This window comes from Phaseolus vulgaris, chromosome 2 (genome assembly GCF_000499845.2).
Source record: "Phaseolus vulgaris cultivar G19833 chromosome 2, P. vulgaris v2.0, whole genome shotgun sequence".
Classification (NCBI taxonomy): Eukaryota; Viridiplantae; Streptophyta; class Magnoliopsida; order Fabales; family Fabaceae; genus Phaseolus; species Phaseolus vulgaris.
Window position 1 is genome coordinate 26196916 of NC_023758.2, and position 24287 is coordinate 26221202.

General features: G+C 34.0%; 1 protein-coding gene and 1 pseudogene across 1 annotated transcript; both read right to left on the reverse strand.

Annotated features, from left to right (window-relative positions):
- Nucleotides 1–2478: 2478 nt before the first annotated feature.
- Nucleotides 2479–13497, reverse strand: LOC137809270 (alcohol acyl transferase 1 allele RGa-like; annotated as a pseudogene).
- A 5578-nt stretch (nt 13498–19075) lies between these two features.
- On the reverse strand, nt 19076–22539 carry LOC137811109 (probable LRR receptor-like serine/threonine-protein kinase At3g47570). Its single transcript, XM_068612701.1, has 2 exons — nt 19723–22539; nt 19076–19629 (listed from the first exon to the last, which is right to left on the reverse strand). Exons 1-2 carry the CDS (start codon nt 22442–22444, stop codon nt 19259–19261), a joined length of 3093 nt encoding a protein of 1030 aa, XP_068468802.1. The 5' UTR covers nt 22445–22539; the 3' UTR covers nt 19076–19258.
- Nucleotides 22540–24287: the final 1748 nt, after the last annotated feature.

Sequence of the window (24287 nt, forward strand, 5' to 3'; positions counted from 1 at the left end):
TGCCTTCTTTGTCTTTTTTTCCTTTTGCGTTTTAATTTGGACCATGGTACAATTTTTAGTTAACAAATCAACTATGTATTCTTCCACAACTTCCAATAAATTTAGTTCCTTTAGATAAGTTTCATTCTTACCATCCATAAATAATAGCTTTCTCCATCAAAGAGTGGAATAGCAACTTGTGATGAATTTCCTTCTCCTTCCATTCTACAAGTCCACAAGAACAATGAATCTTCATATATTTTGGGATTTTCAAAATATATCTTGAAAATAGAAGAGATGTGTTAAATGGAGGAGCTTGTGATTTATTTTAGTCATGTACTCTATATACAAAGCAAAATGTAAGAGAATATCAAATACTTATAATATTTCAATCTTAATTTTCTAAATCTAAATAATAAAATATATATTTGTCTTTGGGTAAAAGATATTATAGAAAAACTAAAAGATTAAATAAAAACTAATTTAAATAAAAATATATTAAGCAAAAACTTTCAACAACATTTTCATCTAATCATATGAACACATATATAAGACTTCTCAAATCCAAAAACATCTTCGGTCATATAGTAAAATTCATCTTTGTTTTTCGCTCGATAACAAAACTTTCATTAAGAAAGCAACAAATTCCTTGAACAACACGATTTTTGTTTTAACGAAAATTCTTTCAAGAAAAAAGAATTATGTCAACATGATTTTTACATGACCGGTCAAATTCTCGCTTAAAAAAAATCTTTCAAAAGAAAAAGATTTGTCTTGCTCACTTGAGCAAAATCTCAAAAATTTGGAATTACGCGAAATCTGTAACATCTATAACATGCGTCCAACTATCAAAAATGATCTATTCTATCATTGTTTTCAAAATCACAGTTTCTTTATCAAATCAACTTATGGCATTTTAATCAAATATTCCTTCAAAAAGCACTGCATTTTGTCTTAGCATAAATTTAAAGTTAAAGTAATTTCATTTTTAAAAAAATCATTAAAACATCTTTTACTCAACTTTTTTTTCTAACATGATTAAAACATCCATAACTAATTCAACTATGCATTTTATAAAAAATTGATCCTAACCCCAAACTAGTTTAACATTCTTAATTACTTACAAATCTACCATAATCTCTCAAATCTTAACTCCAATTAAATCTTCATCTTAACTCTAAAACTTAACTGAAACAATTATAGAAAATAATTTGAAACCACTCTTATGAATTTCGATCACCTACACCAAATATCAAACATCAAAATTAAAGGTTGATATTGATGGAACATTATCTTCTTATTTCATCAAATCGTGAGATCTCTAAATGTAGAAAGATGGTGAGTTATGTAAATGAATAATAACTAAATAGTTAATATTCTAATTTATATACTCAATATAAACGGTAGAATTTTAACTTCTATATATTTTTAAATTATTTCTACTAGATTAAAAATAGGATATCACAACATTGTTACAACATTGAAAAATCTTTCATATAAAAATATATATAATTACTTTTAGTGTTCAAATAAAACATGACAGAATATTTTCATCTTCTTAGTCTGTGTTTAGATAGAGATGAAAAAAAACAAAAACAAAAAGAGTAATATTTAAATAAGTAGAAATAAGTGAACAATTTGTACTATATTTTAATTGAAATGAGAGGAATGGTTAAGCTATTTTTTAATCAACTATCCAACGAGATGATTTTTGAAAGTTGTCTCTTATTTTTATAATTTATTCATAGATCAACACTGAACTTTTATCAAGTGGCTATAATTCTTGGAAGTATTCGTAATTTAGAAAGTATTAATCTGACTTTCTTTGTCTTTTACACCACTCATTCACGGATCATCCCTTCAAAATCAAAACTCATTTCTCCTAATCATTATTTTTCAAATCAAACCAAAGTCACACATCTCATGTAAGTGAAACTGAACATTACTGCAAGAAAGTGAAAAACTGTGAGAGCACTGCAGCACTTATCAAGATACTAGCATTTCCCAAGCACATGGACACAAACCTGCCTAATTAACTCAACAACCTCACATAACTCTGTAGCACTTAGATTCGGCCAACTTCCTTTGACTTTCTTTTGGGGGGAAATTCATACACAAGAGCATGGTTCCATTAGTCAAATTCACATGCCTCAATAAGCCTAAATTGTGTTGATTTCAAAGAGAGTTTTTTTGAAAAATAGTAAACTCTTCACATGCACAAGCGATCCCATCACAGATTGCCTCTTTGGTGACAAGAAAGCACATGAAATGATAATTGCAAAACCAATTATATCAGCAACAGCACCATGATTTTCACGACAAAATCAAATATATAATGTTTTAAATCAAAGTATTCTCTCTACTTCCAAGAAGAGGACACTCATGAAAATGAAAGATCGGGGTGTTTCAAATTTGAAAGTAGCCTATCAAACAGGTTATTGGCTACCTACATCAAAGTCTGAATCTAAATTAAAGCAACCAAAATTTTGATGGGTCCAAATCAAATAAATTAAAGTTTAAATATTTTATTACAAAATAGTTTACTTATACTAACAGCATAAAAAATTAGTGTTACCATGGCAGCAATGTTACAAGATAAATCTATTTGGCATACTATCATCAGAAAAGTTCACAGGGTCCTTGTTTGTGATCTTCACCAGTTCAGAGAGAAACCAACTCATGACAAGGTGTGGCAAGAAAATTGGCACCACAATTCCATCTTCTCCTTCACTGTTCCTAAAACGTCCATAGAAGCTAACAAAAGGTATATCCCAGCAAGCCAGCCATATGTAGGACCTCCCCCACCCAAAATCCACTTCATAGAACCCCACATGAGTTGTCTCCCCTGTAAGGCAGTTCCCTTCAGTCCTATACCTGAGTCGACCCTTTAGAACCATAAGATCTGTCAAGGAACTCACTTTCTCTGCACCCATTTGGTCCTTTGCCATTTTTACTAAGTCCAATGCATAGGCCAATGGGTTTTGGCACAAAGGCGCAGCCTTGGAAAGAGCCATTGGGAAGGCAATGGCAATGCCACGAGCAGTGATAAAGGGTGACATTTCCACAAACAGGCAGAGAGTATCTCAAAAGTTGAAGAAATTTGAAGGTGTGGACAAGTGATTCTTGGTGGGTCCCTTCCACGAAATAACTCTCTTTGCCACCCAGGGAACTGGGTCCTGGAAGCACCTCTTGCAATCTCATGCACCATGGTCAACCCCAATGAGTCACAGATCGTGTGGTTCATAGGAGCAGGAAAACAAATCCTCCGCATGTTAAACAGTCAAAAAAATGTTTTATCAGCTATAAGGCTCGAGCCTCACCATGGAGACCACCTTACATTTTTTAATTCAAAAAATATCTTTTGAATTTCTAACAACCTAACATAATTCTAATTAAATTTTTAACTAAAAAAAATATATTAATTTTTTAAAAACTCATATTTATTGTATAAATTTTTATTATAATTATAAAAATAATTTATTTTTAATCTATTATAGTTTTTTATTTAAAAAAATCTAAAACATAATTATGAAAACATAATTGTACGATTAAATCTTTATTGTCAATTATTTATATAATTCGTAAATATATAATATATAAATATGTGTATTTATATTTTATATTTTAAAGATTATATGTATATCTGTATTTGTATTATATGCGTATTCATGTTGTATCAATATTCATGTCAATATATATACCATATAGGTGATAAGTAAATTATTTTTCATATATAAGAATTATTTTGCAATAATTCATATATCTCTCTCGAAAATAGGTTAATTAAAAAAATGTAGGTTAAAATAAGGTTCAATTGATACTCAAAGTGTAACAAGACCAGAGTTTTCCCTGGAATGGTGGGCGCATAAAATTGACAACACTGTTCCGTCCTTTATTTAACTAGTGTTTTCAATTTTAGTGTGTATCTGATTTATTTTTTAATATTCCATTTTTATTATTTTTTATTGTTTCGTTGACTGTAGAAAAAATTATGTATTTTGTAATATTTCATATTTATTATTTTTCATCTTATGTGAGTTTAATTTCTTTGAGTACTTTTATGTTGGCCCATTTAAAAAATTAAAAATCAAATGTAAAAGTTAACTAAACCAATTAAAAATTAATCAAAAAATTACAATTTTATTGAATTAGTTAACAAAAATAACTTAAAAACACATTACAAATATTTTTTACCGTGTATACAACAAACCCGGTTTTTATAAGGGAAACGTGTTTTTGTAAAATGAGCTCTCATATATTGATCCTGTACTCTCATATATTTTTATTTTATCTTTTAAAAATATATTTTAAATTGTACCTCTATTTCTTAATTTAGGAATTCATTTTAAAATATAAATGTATTAATTACATTTTAAATTGTATATTCCAAAATATTATAAAAATTTAAAATAAGTTGAGTAATATGAAACTTTTTCAAATTATCACCCATTCTTTTATAAATCTAAACTGAAAATATTTTTGACATTTCAGTACCCCATGGGAGTGCAACTTCAAACCATGGGGTGAAGACCGCAATGACCAGGTCTGTAACACAATAAGTCTACTTTCTCCCAAATACTTTCTCTATCTCTCATTCTCTCTTTTTCTCTCTAAGATCTCGTCACCATACCCCACTTATAAGTAAATCTAATCTTTGTTAAAATATGATCAATTCAATTGTGCAACTTCCAAACCCATCTATCCGTGTTTCCCAAAACCAACCTAACATCTTGCAAAACCTGCCAAAATTGATCCACCAAAGGCTTCTCCCAATCGAAAAAAGGTCTTCGCCAGACTAAATTCCAAACCCAAACACCATTATACCAAGATCCAAGCTCTGCCACCTTTGCATCTTTGGCTAAACACAGAGAGTACTGTCTCGGAAAGGCTCTCTTTAACGCATCAAAACCCAACCAATTATCCTCTCAGAAGGAGATAACCTTTCCATCACCAACTTTCCATTTGAACCCATCTTCAAAACTTCTTCCCCAACCCTCGAATGCTCACACCTCTTTCAAGTTTTTCTACCAAAGAGAACTCCTACGACTTTTTCCTTCCTCTCTCAAGCATCTCCAACCCCCATATTTAGAATCGAGAATCTCCTTCCATAGACCACCTTTATCCGAACCCAATCTCCAAATCCACTTACCTAACAAGGTCAGGTTAAAAATCTTTAAATCAATAATACCAAGCCCCCCAAATTCGCGAGGCTTACATACCTTTTGCCTAAAAGCCCAAGCGATCTTCCTTCCTTCTGATCCCCACCCTGAAAGAAAATTCCTTTGAATCCTAACTAATTTATCTTTCACCCCTGAAGGCAGTTTGAATAAGGACATAAAAAATAACGGAATAGAGGAAATAACAGACTTGATCAAACAAATCCTCCCAGCCATCGACAAACATCTTCCTTTCCACCTGCTCAGCCTAGCCTGAACTTTCTCTATCACCCCATTCCAAAAGGCCCCACATTTGTGATTACCTCCAACTGGCAATCCCAAGTAAACAAAAGGAAAACCCATCACGTCGTAGTTAAGGATAGCTGCAAACGCTGAAGTGAAAGTTGATCCAGCCCTGTCCCACCAATTCTACTTTTTAGAAAATTCACCCTAAGCCCAGAAGAAAGCTCCAAACTATTTACCTTCACTTTATCCTTGCCAACCTCCAAACTTCTATCAAACTCTTTTCTTCTACCATCCTTGACACTCTGGCCAACCCTTCTGCCACAATAAGGAAAAGAAACGGAGCTAGAGGATCACCTTGACGAAGTCCCTTCCTAGGAAGGAACTCCCTAGTTGGACTACCGTTCACAAGTACTGAAACAGAAGCTGATTCTAAACAACCCTTTATCCAACGAATCCAAAGATCACAAAAACCTAATGATGGATTTGTGTCTTCTTCTTGCGGTTTTTGAGGTGAATTTGCGGAAGCTCCATGGATTGATGGTGGAACAAGGATCTCACGTAGAGAGCTGGACTCCTTGAAGGTGCATGCTAAGTATGAAGAGTGAGTGGTGAGGTCATCTCACTTGGAAGGTGAAAGTTTCAAAAGATTAAAAGCCTAATCCTAAGAAGTTTTAGGCAAAGAGTGAGAATGGCACAATATTGGCAGCATTTCACTAATGAATTAATCTTGAATTTACATGACCCAAACTCCTCTATATATAGCAAGAGTGGGCTGAATATGAAAAGAGAATTGGAGGGAAATTCAAATGTTGGCACATGGGAAGGTGGCTCATAAATTCAGCACATGTGAGGTAGGTTCTAGAATTCTTCCATGTGCTAGGAGTTCTAAAACCTTACGCTCCACTTAGGCTAAATGTGGGCTGGACCTAAGTTTAATTAGGAGTAGGAAACTCTAATTAAACTTAGGTTAGCATTTTAGGTACCACTTTGCATGTTTCAACAAAAATACAAAAGAATTAAACTATGCTACTTTTGGCAAAAATGTAAAAACTATTCTACACTAGAGTTTATGACATGTAGAATGCGTCATCTTGACCCCTCTTTGACCATAACTCTAGTGGTTGCCTTAATTTGATATTTTGGTGGCCTTTCAATGGATTGGTGTCGGGACCTCTTCCATCACCTAACCTCCTTATCATATTATAAATAAACTCCCAACTGACCAAGTCATACGCCTATTTATAGTCGACTTTGAAGAAAACACAACTCTTCCTCTTTCTTTTATATTCTTCCAAAATCTTATTAGCTACTAACACACTGTCCAACAAACCCCTTCCTTTAAGGAAAGCCGACTGTCTAACATCGATAACTTTATTGATCACCTTTTTCAATCGTAGAGATAGCACTTTAGAGATGATTTTATACAAGCACCCAACTAACGAAATGGGTCTAAACTCTCTGAGTTGCTGAGGGTTTTCTACTTTTGGTATCAAACAAAGAAACGAAGCGTTTGAACCTCTGGGCCAATGACCATTAACCGCAAAATCTTTCATTGCCGATACCACATCATTTTTAATGATATCCCAATAGAATTTTAAAAAACCAAAATTAAAACCATTAGGGCCAAGACTCTTTGAACTGTCACAACTCCAAACTACAGCCCTAACCTCATCTTCAGAGAACTCTCCAATCAACAAATCTTTGTCAGCATTCGAAAGGGAGCTGAACCTAACATTGTCCAGTCTAACCTGACAAGCATCGTTCCTGGCAAACCTATCTTCAAAGAAATCTCAAACCTTGTCCTTGACCACTTCCTTATCTTCACACCAAATACCGTTAACAAAAACCCCATGCAACTGATTCCTTGCCCTTCTCCAATTTACAGACGCGTGAAAAAACTTTGTATTAAGATCCCCCTATTTTAACCACCTTTGTCTTGCTTTCTGAAACACAATCGCCTCTTGCTTAAATTTAGTTTTATTAAGTTCCGCAAAGAGGGACTTTCTTTCTTCCCTTTCTGACTCAACTAAACCACAATCATCGTCTCGTGCGTCTAACTCATCGATCTTCTTTTGCACTTCCTTACTAACAAGATTTACATCTCCGAAGACTTCTTTGTTCCATACTTTTAAATATGCTTTTAGCTTTTTCAATTTTTCTTTGAACAGAAAAATCCCACCTCCTATAACCTCATAAGAAGACCAACTCGATCTCACAAACTCTTTAAATCTGTTATCTTTTTGCCAAACATCCAAACACCTAAATGGTTTTGGACCCCAGTCCACAAACACCTCTTTAAGAATGACTTCACAATGGTCAAAGATTGTTTTGTTTAGAACGAACTGTTGGCAGTGAGGCCAAGATTTCAGCCACTCCTTTGATACTAGAATCCTGTCGATTCTACTCTTCACCAATCCATTGGGCTTATACCAAGTAAACTTCTTGCCAACCAACAGGATATCAACCAATTCCAATTTTTCAATAAAATCATTGAACCCTTTTATTTCTTTAGAACAATCTGACGTCGAAATCAAACTCTTCCTTTCTTCTTGACGTCTAATAGAATTAAAATCTCCAATAATACACCATGCCTTTGATAATTGATTCAACCTGACTCCATTGATCTCTTTCCATATTTCTTTCTTTTCCCGTAAAGAATTAGAGCAATATACATTCACTATAGTTACAAAAACCCCATTACCAACCTTCCAAAACCCTTCAATCACAGTATAGTTCTTTCCATTTGCAAAACTAAGCATCTGGAACGACTTATTTCTCCACATTGTAAGAACCCCACCTGCGCTGTTTATAGCATTGTTTTCGACCCAATCTACTTTGTTAGTCCCCCAAAGAAGACAAACTTTCTCCCTGCTAAAATCAGAGCACTTCGTCTCTTGTAAGCACACTATATCCGCCTGTTCCTTACTAATCAGATCTCTTAGGTAATTTCTTTTTATGGTGCCCCCTATCCCTCTAATATTCAAAGTAATTATCTTCATCGACAAACTTACTCTTCTCCCCCCTCGACTTCCTTGTAAAGTCACTGACACGATTGACAAGGAATTTAAACTATTTATGATTATGCCTTCTTGTCCAGGAAAAGAAAACCCTGCATCTTTTCCAACACACCAAACCCTAGAAGCCTCGTTCTTGTCAGTCTTCACCCAAAAAAATCTGTTACAATATGAATGATACGTGTTGTATGTGAATGATATGTGTTGTATGTAAATGATATGTGTTGTATGTGAATGATGAAAACTTGTAAGAACTTGATGTCATACATTTAGGATAATATATGATATGTTGTGTATTGGTATATTAAGTATGAAAAACTTATGGTTAACAAAGATCTTCTAATTTTACTAATGAGACTAAGGTATCAGTTGGTGAGAAGTTGATGAGGGAGTTCATAACACTTTATAGTCACACAATTTTATATGTTTGAACTTATCCTGATATTTTCTTTTGGATTATATGTGATCTCGTAGGAGCATACTTAATGAGTATTCCGGAAGACGATAAATTCATATATAATGAATGTGATTGAAATGAAAACAAAATAATAAGGTTTGGAAGGAAATCAAGGTAATGTGATTTGTAAATGGATCTATGTGGAGTCAATGTGATTGAAATGAAATTAAAGTATTGTAAATTAAAATAAAATTCAATGATTGTAATTGAAAATATACTTATATGTGTGTTTTATATGATTCAACTGAAATCAAATTACTTTGATTGGTATTTGGTATTTGGATTTGTGTAGAACTGTGTTTATATGCAGAAAGAGATATATAAGTACAAAAATGACATTTGAAAAGAAATACATGAATAAGGATTTTTTTTTATTTCCTTCTACTGTAAATACTAAAATAAACACTACACATGCACTTGGCTTTTAATTAAAGAATTTTTATTTATTACATCCATTATTCATTATAAATTTTATCCTCTCATATTCATGGGCAAGGATTTTTCATCTTGTCATCCCTAAATAGACCGTCTAGTCTTTTTTAGCAAAATTAACTTAACTGTCACTATGACAATTTTTAGTGACAATTTTCAAAACATGGTTAATGATAAATCTTAGTGGTGTCAAATCAATATAGATAAAAGATATTAAATGTACACACAGTATCATTGCCATAATAGACTATATCTAGACACACTTATGTTTGCATTTGATTCTGAATCAACAACAAAGGGCAGCCAAAAATTCCTTTAGATGACAGGCATTTCATAGAAAAAGTGTTTCCTATGCAGAAAAGGTGGTCCAATTGAGTCACCAAGCTCCTCCAAGGCAACATCAGCCTCAGCTTCAACAAACATAACCCCGTCAACACTGAGGGATAGTAGTGAACAACTGCTTCAGAGATGCCACTTTTGATGAACTTGGCAAGATCAAACTCCTTCATTTTGTGGTCCCTTTTATAGAACATGATGAAGGAGAGGTGCATGCGAAGTCCCTCTTGGTGATCAATGTCTGAAAGATGCTTTACTTCGCTTGGAGTAGGTTTTGCTCGCACCACTACACCGATTAGAGATTAGTGGATGTTAGAAAATATTTCATAGTATATAAATATAAATGTTATAACTATATGAAAAACAAGTTATTTGTAAGCAACTACAGGCTAAACCTTGTATTTATAAGAAGAAACATGTTTGCTGCTACTCAGATTTTTTCCTCCAAAGTTACACAACTGACATATCTCCAATTTTCACAATTCTTAAATTTTATCATAATTATATTATTAGAAAAAAGTATTAATTAGTTTAATTTAAAAAATTGTTAAAAACGTCATTTTCTTATTAAATTTAAGTAGATTCAATAAAAAAAACTATTTTTTTATCATACAAAATATTATATTTATAAATTTGTGTATAAGTGATGTGAGTATATATATATTTTTTCAATATAAAATTGGACATCTTGTACCATTTCATACTAAAATAAAATTTAAAATTAACTTAACACAGTGAATTATGTATAAAATACGAGTATGGATATCTTGAGAATCTGTATAGTTATAATTAAAAAAAATTAAAATGAAACTTAAAATTGTATTATAGTCAAATCACTTTTTTTAGTCTGTAGTTTGGAAAATAACATTTTTCATAAATTAAAGTAAGATATGGATGGAAGAGGCCCAAGTTCAAACCCAAGTCCAAGCCCAAGTCCAAGTTCAATCCCAACAAATAGAAGATCTGGACAACTACAAGAGCTATGAAAGGAAAAATCCAAGAGGATTAGGACACTTGCTACTGATGGCAGAGAAACTTTCCTCTATATGTTTAAAAATGCCATAAGTTTAGTGTAGGGTAGAATCTAATTTTTGTCAAATTAGAATAGGAAATTTTATTCGTAATTTCTTTTTTCTAGATGAAATTTGGCACCTAAAAATCAACCTAGGTTAAATTAGAGTTTTTAAAACATCTAAGTTAACCAAGGCCAGTTATGACTAAGCCATGGAGAAGAGTAAAACGTTTTCCACATGCTCCATGTGCTAAGTTCATTAGGCGCCAATTTCAAATAACATTTAATTTGAATTTGGCTCTTCAAATTCCGACCCTCCATTGCTATAAAAGGAGGTGCTTGGTTCATATTTTGCTCAAGATTAATGAAGAGTGAATTGTTGCCAAAATTGTGCCAATTTTGCTCTTTGTCTCCTACCTCCCTAGGATAAACACTTTAGTCTTAATTCTTCACCTATTCCAAGTGAGATGGCCTCACCACTCACTCTCCACACCTAGCATGCACCTTCAAGGAGTCCAACTCTCTAAGTGAGATCCTTGCTCATTCTCCTCCATTGAAGCTTTCGCCAATTCCTCCAAAGAAAAGCTAATCAGATGAAGGCACAACTACATCAAGTGGTATCATGAGCCTAGGTTCTTCAAGAGCTAAGTGTGCCTTCTTCTTTTCATCTTTTTGATTTTTTGTTGTTCTTCATATTTCCGTGTTGTTAATCATAAGATCCTTGAATGTCTTGCTTTTTTGCATTTTAATTTTGATTTAGATGTTGTTTGGATAAATCCAATCGGTGCAATGTGTTCAAATTGTTCTTGATCTTCTAATTTCAATTTTGTGTAAGATTCCTTTGAGTTTTGGTGTTGCTGTTTTAATTTTGCTAGATTTGAGTCTTTCTTTCAATTTTATTCGGTTCATATTGTTTGTGTTTGAGTCATTTTGATTTTTGAATCCATAGATATTTTGTCAAGTCATATTTCTCCTAAATTGTCATCACTTATCTCTAGTACTTTTCTTGATAATTTTGGTTCATTGATTTTAATTTTGAGTGTAGTTTCTAATTTGTTTTGTTTAGCCTTTGGTGCATTATTTTTAGATTTGAGTTCATACTTTTGTGCTAGATCCACACAAGTTCCTATACATCATCTCTATTGTGTTTTTGAAGTTTCTTAAAACTGTTTTTAATTCCTGACTAAGATTCTATATTCTGTGCTGGTTGTTTCTTTTTATGAAATTAAAATTCGTTGAAGAAAAATTGTGAAACTCTGGATCTGAATAGATTGAAGTGTTAGAAGAAAAGTACAAAAAAGAAAAATAAAAAAAAATGAGACAAAATTTAAAATACAAAAAAAAATGATAAATAAAATTCAAACAGTGTGCAAATGTGGGGTAAAAAAAAAAGGTGAAGTAGCATCAGTTTTGAAAATTTTATCACAATTAATTGGTGCACTCTTTTAGTGTGATTCCAGCGCCAAAAGTTAGTTAAGATCTTGAGTTGTCTGTGGTTTAAAATTCAAATTCAAATTTGAAAGATCCAGCTCAACATAAATCAATTAAGTCACGCATTTGATACCTCAAAATTCCAGTAGTACTGTTTTGGTTTTATTAATCCAATTCTATTGTCATTCATTAGGTTCAATTTGTGTGCTATCCTTTTGTTGAGTACCTTATTTTGTTTGCTTGTCAATTTTTGTTCAATTACTCTTTCAATTTGTCATATATCAACTCTCTTTGATGTATCCCAATTTCAAATTGATTTTTGTTGCTTTAAAATTGTGTTGACCTCTTGGTGGAAGTCATTCAAAGGTGCCTTGTAAGTTTGGAGCTAACATCTTTGGTGAGAGCTTTATCACTTAGTAGGTGCTGATTTGAATTCTCAAAGTTGAATATCCTTGAGAGGTTGAGCAAGAGGACAACAGCAAGTAAGCTTAAACACTTACACAAAGAAGGAGTACCAAAAAGAAAGAAGGATTGCATAGAATAGGAAATTCTAAATTTTGTCAATTCAATTTTCTTTGTATTTTCTTTGAGTTGTAATTTGCAAAACCTTAAAAAATTAATGGATTAATTGCGCATTAGACGGTGAGTGTGTCTTCAAGGTTCAAAGTGCCAAGAAGCCCCACCTTAGGAAACACCTAGTTTACAAGCTTTTCTAGATAGCAATTTTTTTCTATTAAGTGCTTTTATTGTTTTGTATTGTTTGCTTGCATAAAAAATTGTGTTTTCATTCTTGATTGTGCTCTAAGTGAATTATTTAGAGAAATGTTTGTGAAAGTCTTGAAGGATAGAATATGGCTAGGAAAGGCTTGGTACTTAAGTGATCCAAGTGATTCACCTCCATTTCCTGGGAATCTACTTACATTACTCCACTTATCTTTCTTTTGGTAAATTGCTTTTAACACATAACTTTAACCATGTCTTCTCACTCTCATCACTCTAGTGAAAATGATAGAGAGTCTATTAAATCTCTTTCGAAACAACTAGCACAAGACTTTCAATCACTTTCATATAGACAATTGCAACAAGAGGCCCAACTTAAAGAAAGGGATGATCATTTTGCTTTGATGGGAGAAGTGTTGAAAATGGTTAAAGAAAGGGATGAATACAACAAATAAAAAAAAAAAGTTCTCATGCATCTACCTCTAGGGGAGATGATTCTTTTGGGGAACAAGGCCTTAGAATTAATGAATATTATCAACCACCCCCTAGGAGAGCTAAAAAAGAAAGAAAAGAAAGCACGAAGGAGGTTAGGGTAGATCTACCTTATTTCCATGGGAAAGAAAATGTAGAAGCTTACCTAGATTGGGAAATGAAGGTAGAACAATTGTTTGCTTGCCATAGAGTAAGTGAGGTAAGAAAGGTACCCTTAGCCATCTTAAGCTTTCAAGGCAATGCTATGTATTGGTGGACTGCCTTTGAGCAAGATAGGTGACTTCATAAGGACCCTCCCATAGAGTATTGGAATGATCTTAGGGGAGCCTTAAGACACCACCATATTCCCTCCTATTATAATAGGGATTTAATGGACAAGCTCCAAAGACTCCAACAAAAGACTATGAGCGTAGAGGAATATAGGCAGAAAATGGAATTATATATGATGAGAGCCTCAATTAGGGAGTCTGAGCCCACCACCATAGCAAGGTTTTTGAGTGGACTCAATCTTGAGATTAGAGATAGAGTTGAACTTTTACCCTATAGAGACTTGAATGATTTAATTCAACTTTGTATCAAAGTTGAACAACAAAATTTGAGAAAAACTTCAGGTCGTAGGGAATGTTCATATTCTAACTCTTATCCCAAAAGAGAGTATAAAAGGGAGGAAACCACAAAGGAAAAACCTAAAGAAACTCCCAAAAATATAGATAAAGATGTGATAACCCCACAACCCCACAGTAGAGATACCAAATGTTTTAAATGCTTTGGAAGAGGTCATATAGTTGCCCAATGCCCAAATAGGAGAACCATACTCTTAAGAGGGAAGGATGAATATAGCAGCCAAAGTGATGAAGCTAGTGAGGGAGAAGAAAAAGAAAATAGTGAAGGGGAATATCCATGTGAGGGTGAGTTAATGATGATCCGTAGAACCCTCAACAACCAACCTAGTACGAACCAAAAAACACAAAGGGAAAACATTTTTCACACAAGGTGTAAAGTTTTTGAAAATGTGTGTTCTCTCATTGTGGATAGTGGTTCTTGCTGCAACTGTGGTAAACCTTGGCAATTTGATAAGAAAACTATGCACAATGGTCTTGCCAATGAGATTACTTTCACTCACAGAGAAAAGAAGTTTGTACTTTATCCCTTATCACCTTCACAAGTGGTAAAGGACCAAGTGCAAATGAGAGAGAGAAAAAAGAGAGGAAGAAAAAAAAAAAAAAACCAAGAAAAAACCCTTAGGGAAAAAGAGGCGTGGGAGAAGAGTGTTCCTTCCCACAAGGTCATTCAGGAAGTAGAAAAATTTGAAAACAAACTTGAAAACATACTTCTTTCTGAACAACCTTCAAGCGTCCTGATTTGTAAAGGAACACTTACATGCACTGCCACAATGACTGAGACTTGTGTTTTACCCCCTCAAGTAAAAGAACTTTTAAAATAATTTGATGTTGTATTCCCAAGGAAGGCGCAATGGAACTTCCCCCTTTTAGAGGAATAGAACATCAAATAGATTTAGTTCTGGGAGCTAATCTACCTAATAGACCAACTTATTGAACTAACCCAGAAGAAACTAAGGAGATAGAATCACAAATACAAAATTTGTTACAGAAGGGTTGGGTTCAAAAAGAGCCTAAGTCCTTGTGTTGTACCTGTCTTGTTGGTGCCAAAAAAAGATGGCAAGTGGAGAATGTGTTGTGATTGTAGGGTCATCAATAATATCACCGTCAAGTATAGGCATCCAATACCAAGACTAGATGATATGCTTGATGAATTGCATGGGTCCATTATATTTTCCAAGATTGATCTTAAAAGTGTCTATCACCAAATTCGAATTAAAGAAGGTGATGAGTGGAAAATCGCTTTTAAAACCAAATTTGGATTATATGAATGGTTAGTGATGCCTTTTGGCCTTACTAATGCACCCAACACTTTTATGAGACTTATGAATCATGTCTTGAGAGATTGTATAGGTAAATATGTAGTAGTTTATTTTGATGATATATTAGTGTATAGTCAAAGCCTAGACGACCACCTAAGTCACCTTAGGGAAGTTCTCTCAGTGCTTAGAAACAATAGTTTGTTTGCTAATATTGATAAGTGTACTTTTTGTGTTGATAGTGTAGTGTTTTTAGGTTTTATAGTTAACAAAAATGGGGTACATGTTGACCCCGAGAAAATCAAAGTCATCCAAGAATGGCCAACTCCACAAAATGTAGGAGATGTTAGGAGTTTTCATGGGTTAGCATGTTTTTATAGAAGATTTGTGCCTAACTTCTCAAGTCTAGCTTCACCACTCAATGAGTTAGTGAAGAAGGACACTCCATTTTGTTGGACTGAGAAGCAAGATCAAGCCTTCAAAAGGCTTAAAGCTCAACTCACTAATGCACCCGTTTTAGCTATACCAAACTTTGCAAAAAAAATTGAGCTAGAATGTGATGCATCAGGAGTAGGCATAGGTGCAGTGTTGTTGCAAGGTGGACACCCAATTGCTTATTTCAGTGAAAAAATTCATGGTGCCACCCTCAACTACCCTACCTATGATAAGAAGCTTTATGCACTTGTGAGGGCCCTGAAGACTTGGGAGCACTATCTAGTTTCCAAAGAATTTGTAATTCATAGTGATCATGAGTCTTTAAAATATCTGAAGGGTCAGCATAAGTTAAATAAACGTCATGCAAAATGGATGGAATTTCTTGAACAATTCCCTTATGTTATCAAATACAAGAAGGGCAGTACTAATATTGTGGTTGATGCTCTTTCTAGGAGACACGACCTCTTTTCAAAACTTGGTGCCTAGATTCTTGGATTTGAAAACATACTAGAACTGTACAAAGAAGATCAAGATTTTGCATCCACTTTTGTTAAATGTGAACATAGAGCACAAGGAGTATTTTATGTATCTGAAGGGTATCTTTTTAAAGAAGGAAAACTCTATATACCCCAAGGAACACATAGGAAACTTCTTGTAAAAGAAACTCATGAAGGAGGTCTCATGGGCCACTTTGGAGTTGATAAAACTCTAGAGCTTTTAAAGGAAAACTCTTGTGGCCACACATGAGAAAAGATGTCCAGAGACATTTTTATAAATGCATTTCTTGTTTAAAAGCCAAATCTAAAATAATGCCTCATGGATTCTATACTCCTTTACCTTTTGCAAGTGCTCCGTGGGAAGACATTAACATGGATTTTATTCTAGGACTTCCTAGGACAGCAATAGGTTTTGATTCTATTTTTGTGGTAGTGGATAAGTTTAGTAAGATGACACATTTTATTCCATGCCACAAGATAGATGATGCAAAGAATATCTCTAGACTCTTCTTTAGAGAAATGGTAAGACTTCATGGGCTACCCAAAAGTATAGTATCTGATAGAGATCCAAAATTTATAAGCCATTTCTGGAGAACTCTCTGGGAAAGGCTTGGAACTAAACTGAAATTTTCAACTTCTTATCATCCTCAAACGGATGGACAAACTGAAGTAGTAAATAGATATCTTTCAACTATGCTTAGGACATTTATGAAAGGCAACCACAAATCTTGGGATGAGTAACTTCCTTATATTGAGTTTGCATATAATAGGGTAGTTCATAAAACTACCAATATTTCTCCATTTGAAGTTGTATATGGGTTTAATCCTCTTACACCTTTAGATTTGTTGCCTCTTCCTGATCCACAAGAATTTGTGCATAAGAAAGGAGTAACAAAAGCTGAATTCTTTAAGAAAATGCATGAGAGGATTAAAGAACAAATATAACAACAAATAGAGAAATATGTAAAACAAAACAATAAGGGGAAGCGAGAGATAATTTTTAGGAAGGAGACTGGGTTTGTTTGCACCTTAGAAAGGATAGATTTCCAACTAAGAGAAAATCTAAGCTTAGCCCTCGGGGAGATGGACCCTTCCAAGTTCTCAAAAGAATCAACAACAATGCATACATTCTTGATTTACCTGAAGAATATGGAGTTCATAATACTTTCAATGTTATGGACCTAATGCCTTTGGCAGGAAGTAATGAAGACGAAGAAGTAGAAGCATTGGATTTGAGGACAAATCCTCTCCAAGTGGGAAGGGATGTTGGAAGAGGCCCAAGCCCAAAACCAAGTCCAACAAATAGAAGATTTGGGTCAACTACAAGAGCTATGGCCAGAAGAATCCAAGAGGATTGGGACACTGCTACTGATGGCAGAGAAACTTTCCTCTATATGTTTAAAAATGTCATAAGTTTAGTGTAGGGTAGAATCTAATTTTTGTAAAAGTAGAATAGGAAATTTTATTTGTAATTTCTTTTTCCTGGATGAAATTTGGCACCTAAAAATCAACCTAGGTTAAATTAGAGTTTTTAAAACATCTAATTTAACCAAGGCCGGTTATGACTAAGCCATGGAGAAGAGTAAAACATGTGGATGGTAGCAGTAGAGGTTGTGGTGGGGATTCAAACATGTTGGGGGATGTAAGTTGAAGTTGTAAACTCCAACCAATCTAAGTGCGAGATGGACCCTGGCAAGTAGGAAGTTGGTTTCTGATAAAAGTGAGCTTAAAAGGAGCAAACAGGGGGAAGCCAAAGTCCAAAAAGGAGCGAATGGAAGATGTTGCATTGAAGTGATTAATTCTGTGACAAGTGCTACAATTGTGCCACTGCAAGCTGGGTAGAAGGAATGTCAATGAGGTGGTGGAGATAACCAATATTTTGGTGTATTTTGATGGTTTTGTAGTTGCAGTTTGCAGTGCTTATAGCATTCCAATACGAGCACGGTGCTAGCTGGAATAGGATGTCTAGCTTATGCAACAAACATTATTTATCTATTGCTTCTAGGGTGTTTGTTCATCTCTTTATTCTTGGAGATTCTTAATGTGGTTTGGTTTATGTAAAAGGGTTGGGATACCCCTTTTGTATCCCTCTTAATTTAATTTCATTCTTTGCTGATAAAAAAAAATAAAAAAAAATGGAGAAGAGTAAAACGTTTTCCTCATGCTCCATGTGCTAAGTTCATTATGCGCCAATTTCAAATAGCATTTCATTTGAATTTGGCTCTTCAAATTCCGGCCCTCCATTGCTATAAAAGGAGGTGCTTGGTTCATATTTTGCTCAAGATTAATGAAGAGTGAATTGGTGCCAAAATTGTGCCAATTTTGCTCTTTGTCTCCTACCTCCCTAGGATAGACACTTTAGTCTTTATTCTTCACCTATTCCAAGTGAGATAGCCTCACCACTCACTCTCCACACCTAGCATGCACCTTCAAGGAGTCCAACTCTTTACGTGAGATACTTGCTCATTCTCCTCCGTTGAAGCTTTTGCCAATTCTTCCAAAGAAAAACTAATCGGATGAAGGCACAACTACATCAGATATAATGATATGATTCATACAAATGAGTCACTAAAACAAGTTAATAATTTTGTTTTTATGATAAAAGATCATAACGTATAAGAGAAAAAAATTGTGACCGTTAGCATGAGGATCCAACCGGGAATATGATATACATGCAACCAATCATGGAGAAAGGAAAAGAAGCTAGTTCAGAGTGATAGCTATGTGGACACCTTCTGAAACCAGGTACACAAGAGATTAAGAAAGAAAAATTATGCAGTAATCATGTCACTCGTGCTGTTATGCTTTTTCTTAACTTGTATTTGATGGGAGGGTGAGAAGTTTATGTTCTTTTACTGTTTCTTATTTGTTTTTTCTGTAATCTGCTATATGTGCTACATCTTGTACCTTTTTAATGAATTTTCCTTTGCTTACCAAAACATTCAGAGTATATTAACTTAGCTCCCTTACAAATACACTGCTAAACAAATTAAACAAGTAAATCATTATTCAAAAATTAGGATGGATATTGTTTAAGGGTACATTAGAAACCAACTACGACTCAATATTTCCACCTTAGGAATATAGCTCAAACACTTTGCAAGCAACTTCTTTTCTCAAAAGAAATCATGACAAATCTTCAAAAGAGGATAATGAATGTTACAGTAATCTTTCATGATGAAAAGGAACTTTTGATCAAATGGAGCTCGCTAATTACATCAACCATGCTCATTCTTTCTTTTGGCGACTCCCTTGAACAAGCAAGTGCAATCCTAAAAAGTGATAGTAAGCATTTCTCTACTATAGGATGCATTGGGGGAAGATTTTGGTTATTAGCAGCCACCTTTAATCCCATTGGAAGAATAGTTGGGTCCACAATCTGGGGAAGGTGGTTTGGAATTGAAATTTTGACGTAGTTATGGAGATTAAGACCATCTTCAAACATTTCATCTATTGGTCTTCTCCCAGTTAACATTTCCAAAACAAGAATTCCAAAGCTGTACACGTCGCCTTCTATAGACACCTTTGATCCCATTCCATATTCTGAAACGTAATGCACATATTGGTTAAATATCCAAATTCAAATGCACAAAAAATCCTTAATTCACAAGATTTAGTAACTTAAACATTGTATACCTGGAGGAGCATAACCAATTGTGCCCTTTATTTCAATAGTGCTAGTTTGTTTTGGAGAAACTGCAAAAGTTGTGAGTCTTCTAGCTAAACCAAAGTCGCTTACATGAGCTACCAAGCAATCATCGAGAAGAACATTATTTGGCTTCAAATCACAGTGAATAATGGCTTGCCCACATTCGTAATGAAGATAGTGAAAAGCAGAAGCAACATCAATGATAATACTTAATCTTTGGTCAAGGTTCAATGATCTAGCAGGCTGCTTTGCAACTTCTATTTCTGGATGCAACCATCTTTCTAGACTTCCATTTGTCATGTACTCAAAAACAAGAGCTTTGAAGTCTTGGCCTCTGTGATCTATGCTAGAACAACACGTTAAAGTTTTGACCAAGTTTCGATGCCTAATACTTTTCAAGGCATTACATTCAGCAATGAAACTCTTTGAAGCTCCCTTCTGTTGAAGCTTTACAACCTTTATGGCAACAACATTTTTGTCTCCTTCTATCTCAATAGTCCCTTTGTAGACGGATCCAAAATTTCCAGATCCTATCAAGTTTTTTACTGAAAACCCATCGGTTCCTTGATGTAGGTTTTGGTATGAAACCTTTTGCATTTGGTCAATTGTTGGCAAATCAGACGATGGTTTTTTGTGGTTTCTTATCCTCACCCGGTAGATAGATATGAAAAATGGCAGAACGAGAAGAAAAAAAACCGCACTAACTATCATCACTACGATCCAAACAAAATTCAAGTGTTTTTCAGGTTTCTTACTTTTGACAGGACACGGTGCTAGATGCAACTGTGAAACACCCCCACAAAGCTTATTGTTCCCAACCACGGTTAACTCACTTGCATTTTGAAAGACACCTTCCAGTGGTACTTCACCCTCCAACATGTTAAAAGATACATTGAAGTATTCTAAGAAAGAAAATTTTTGTAGATCCTTAGGAATTGATCCAGTCAGAAGATTTCGTGACATGTCTAATACTCGAAGACCTTTGAGTGAAGCCAAAGAGGAAGGTATGGCTCCATGAAAGGAATTTCCTTGCAGACAAAGGTACTCCAAGCTTATGCAGTCTCCAATGGTTTCAGGAATTTCACCAGACAAATTATTTTCAGCCACACTCATCTTCCCGAGATTTTTTAAGCGGCCAACTTCAACAGGAAGCCTGCCACTCAGTGAATTTTGTGACAAATCCAGTAAGTTTGTTAAAGAGAAAAGACTAAAAACCTCTAAGGGTATGCTTCCTCCAAGGTTGTTTTTCCAAAGGTTAAGGTATTGTAAATTTTTACAGTTTCCTATACTTGGAGGAATCTTTCCTTCTAACATGTTTTCTGCCATGCCCAAATAATACAACTGAGTGAGGTTGCCAATAAAATCTGGAATGTCTCCTGTCAACTTGTTTCTACTCATCTCCAACTTTTGTAGCTTCTGGAACTTCCCAAAAGTGGCTGGAACAATCCCTTCAAAGTGGTTAATTTCCATTGTCAAGATAGTTAAGTTAACTAGATTGCCTAATTCTGGAGGAATTTTTCCTGATATGTGATTACCCCCAAGATATAATTGACTAAGCTTGGTGGATAAATTTCCCATAAAACTTGGCAAACTACCTCCAAAATTATTATAGGAAATAGAAACCACTTCCAACTCGCTACAATTGGCTAAGGATTTTAAAAACTCCAAGTCCTTCGTCGTATTGTCACCTAAGTTGTTGCTGTACAGACTAAGGAACCAAAGCTTTTTCAGCTTTCCTAGACTAGGAATTTGGCCCACTAAATGATTTGTACCAACATCAAGTGTTTGGAGGACAGATGCATTTGCAATGGAAGTTGGGATTGAACTTGAGATATGATTCCCACCAACAAGGAATTCTCGGAGATTAGGGAGGGTGTGGAACATGTTTGGTGGAAGGGAGCCACTAAATTGATTGTCTGCAGCTGAGATAATGGTAAGAGATGACATATTGAAAAGACAAGAAGGAAATGTACCTATCAGCTTGTTGACATGCAATGACATCAATGACAAGTTTTGGAGGAGACAAATTTCTTGTGGAATATTTCCCTCCAAGTAATTGACACCGATTGAGAGAGAAACGAGAGATGAAAGATTCCCTATGGAAGATGGGATTGCTCCTGTTAGATTGTTTACTGCCAAGGTCAATTCTTGAAGCCTTTGCAGGTAGCCAATTTCCATTGGTATTTTACCAATCAAATTGTTACCAAACAAGTGTAACTCTCTAAGCTTAGAACATCTTGTCAAGTTTGTAGGTATTTCTCCATTCAAAGAGTTATTGGTGAGCGATAAGTTTTGTAACTGTAACAACCGACCCAGTTCTTGTGGAATTTTTCCATAAAAGCTGTTGTTTCCAAGGTTAAGCCTGGTTAGGAAAGAGAGATTGCCTATATGGGGTGGTATGAGACCTTGCAACTGTTTTCCTTCTAGGTTTAACTCTATAACTCTTTGATTCGTGGAATTGCATGTAACTCCAGGCCACTTGCAAAAATGGATGGAACTATTCCAAGATGCAATGATTTTATAAGGGTCATTTGATATTGAATCCTTAAATTTGAGCAACACCAAATGGTCGGTCTGGTTTCCTAATATGGAGGCAGCTGTGCTTGGGACACACAAGAGAGAGTTGATAATAAAGAGGACAAGCATGGGAAGACATGCTACAGAACAAAAGGAAGGAAACAGGAGAACAAAAGTGTTCATTTGGTTCATAGTACAAGACACTTAGATTGTGGAAATGCTTTGGGTAGGTAGATAGTACCTAGGATGATCCAAATAGTTGTATTTGGTAGGAAGGGTATATTGGTTTGACAATTCCCTTTGACACAGGAAGGACTTAAATAGTAGAGTTCATGGTGGGAATAGTTTTAATTTTAATGGTTCATACTACATATGTGTTAATGACTACTAAAATTTATTATATATTCATGAAATTACACTGAAACTTACTTTATAGATGGCCAGCATGCCGACATTATCTTATTAAAGTTTTCACATTTAATATATTAAAGACACTTCTCAATCTTTTTCATAACATTATTGGATAAACTCGACAGACTAATTTTAATATTGTAAATTTTTTTTTTAAAAAAAATAGCTTCATATAAAGAAAACGTTTTTTTTTACATGCAACTTAAAAGATAGTTTTTTTCTTAAATGTAATAATATGTAAAAGTTTTTATTTTCTCACATAAAATAATAAAAGAACAAAAAAATAAAAGTTCAAACCTTTAATATACAATCACAAATATTCTTTCTTGAGCAACATGATTATAAGTAATTTTTTTTAATAAAATAATTAATTTAAATTTTGTAGAAAAGTGTGAACTTGTGTCATTCTCAAATCAAAAACATCTAAATGCTCAAATAACAACAATCTTGATCTTTTTACTAAAATATTAAAAAATAATTATCAGTGAACCAAGTGCTTAATGTATACATTAATATTAATTATATTATCAAAATTAGTATGAATATAAGGGTTATAAAAGAAAGCTAATATTATTTTTTTTTCTAATTCTTAGTTGTTTTTTTTTTAAAATGTATCTATCTTTTTATTTTGTCTTTATTTTACATTTATCTATTTAACTAAACTTAGAATGAGTTTCCTGTTTGTATATATTCAGACTCTATGCTTTAATTTAAGTAAGGAAAGGAAAATAGAAGAAATATTTCTTCTCATATACTTTGTCTTCTTTTTTCTCTTTTGTTCATCTAAGTTCTTCTTTTACAATATGGTACGTCATAGCTTTGATCAAAGCTTTGATTGCTACATTTATCCATGGGTGAAGTTGTTGATCCCTCACAAATTTTTTGTTCTCCTTACCATGTTAGTTCATTTGATAATCCTTTCTTTCTCATTATCTCTATTATTCTTGAGGGACCAAACTATCATCATTGGTCTCGTTTATTTCAAATGAGTCCATTTCAAAGAACAAGACAAGTTTCATTGATGGAACTATAGAAGCTCCCACTCATACCAGCTTATTGTTTCTAGTATGGCAAAGAGCCAATATGCTGGTGGTTTCCTTGATGCTCAAGGTTGTTTCTCCACCCATATCGTATAGAACATCATTTGTATGGACAATGCCTTTAACATATGGAATGATTTAAAAGAGAGGTTCTCACAAGGATTCATGTTTCTGATTGTCAGGATATGATTTCTTCTTTCAAACAAGATTCTAACAACATGATGAGAAAAATCATAAAGGTTCAAAGACAAAAGTGCAGTCTCAACAAATTGGTTTTACTCCTGAGTAGTATCAAACATTGTTAGCTCTTTTACAACAATCCAAATCCAGTGGCAATGTTTCTAATCAAGTCTTTGTTATTCCTTCCAACATGACAACACAAACTGGTAATAAATTTCTTTCTTCCTTCAGTTCTTGGATTCTTAGTGGTGCTACTGACCACTTTTGTTCATCCTTAACTCAGTTCACTTCATACCATCAAATTAATCATATTTATGTCAAATTATCAAATGGAAATCAAGTTATTGCCAATTATTTTGGAATTGTTTTCTCAATCAAAATCATGTCATAGACAATATTCTGTA

Coding starts and splice junctions, on each gene's coding strand:
- LOC137811109 (XM_068612701.1), bottom strand. CDS start 22,444: ATGAACCAAATGAACACTTTTGTTCTCCTGTTTCCTTCCTTTTGTTCT. Junction 19,630..19,722: donor AATTGGTTATGCTCCTCCAG/GTATACAATGTT, acceptor ATTACGTTTCAG/AATATGGAATGGGATCAAAG.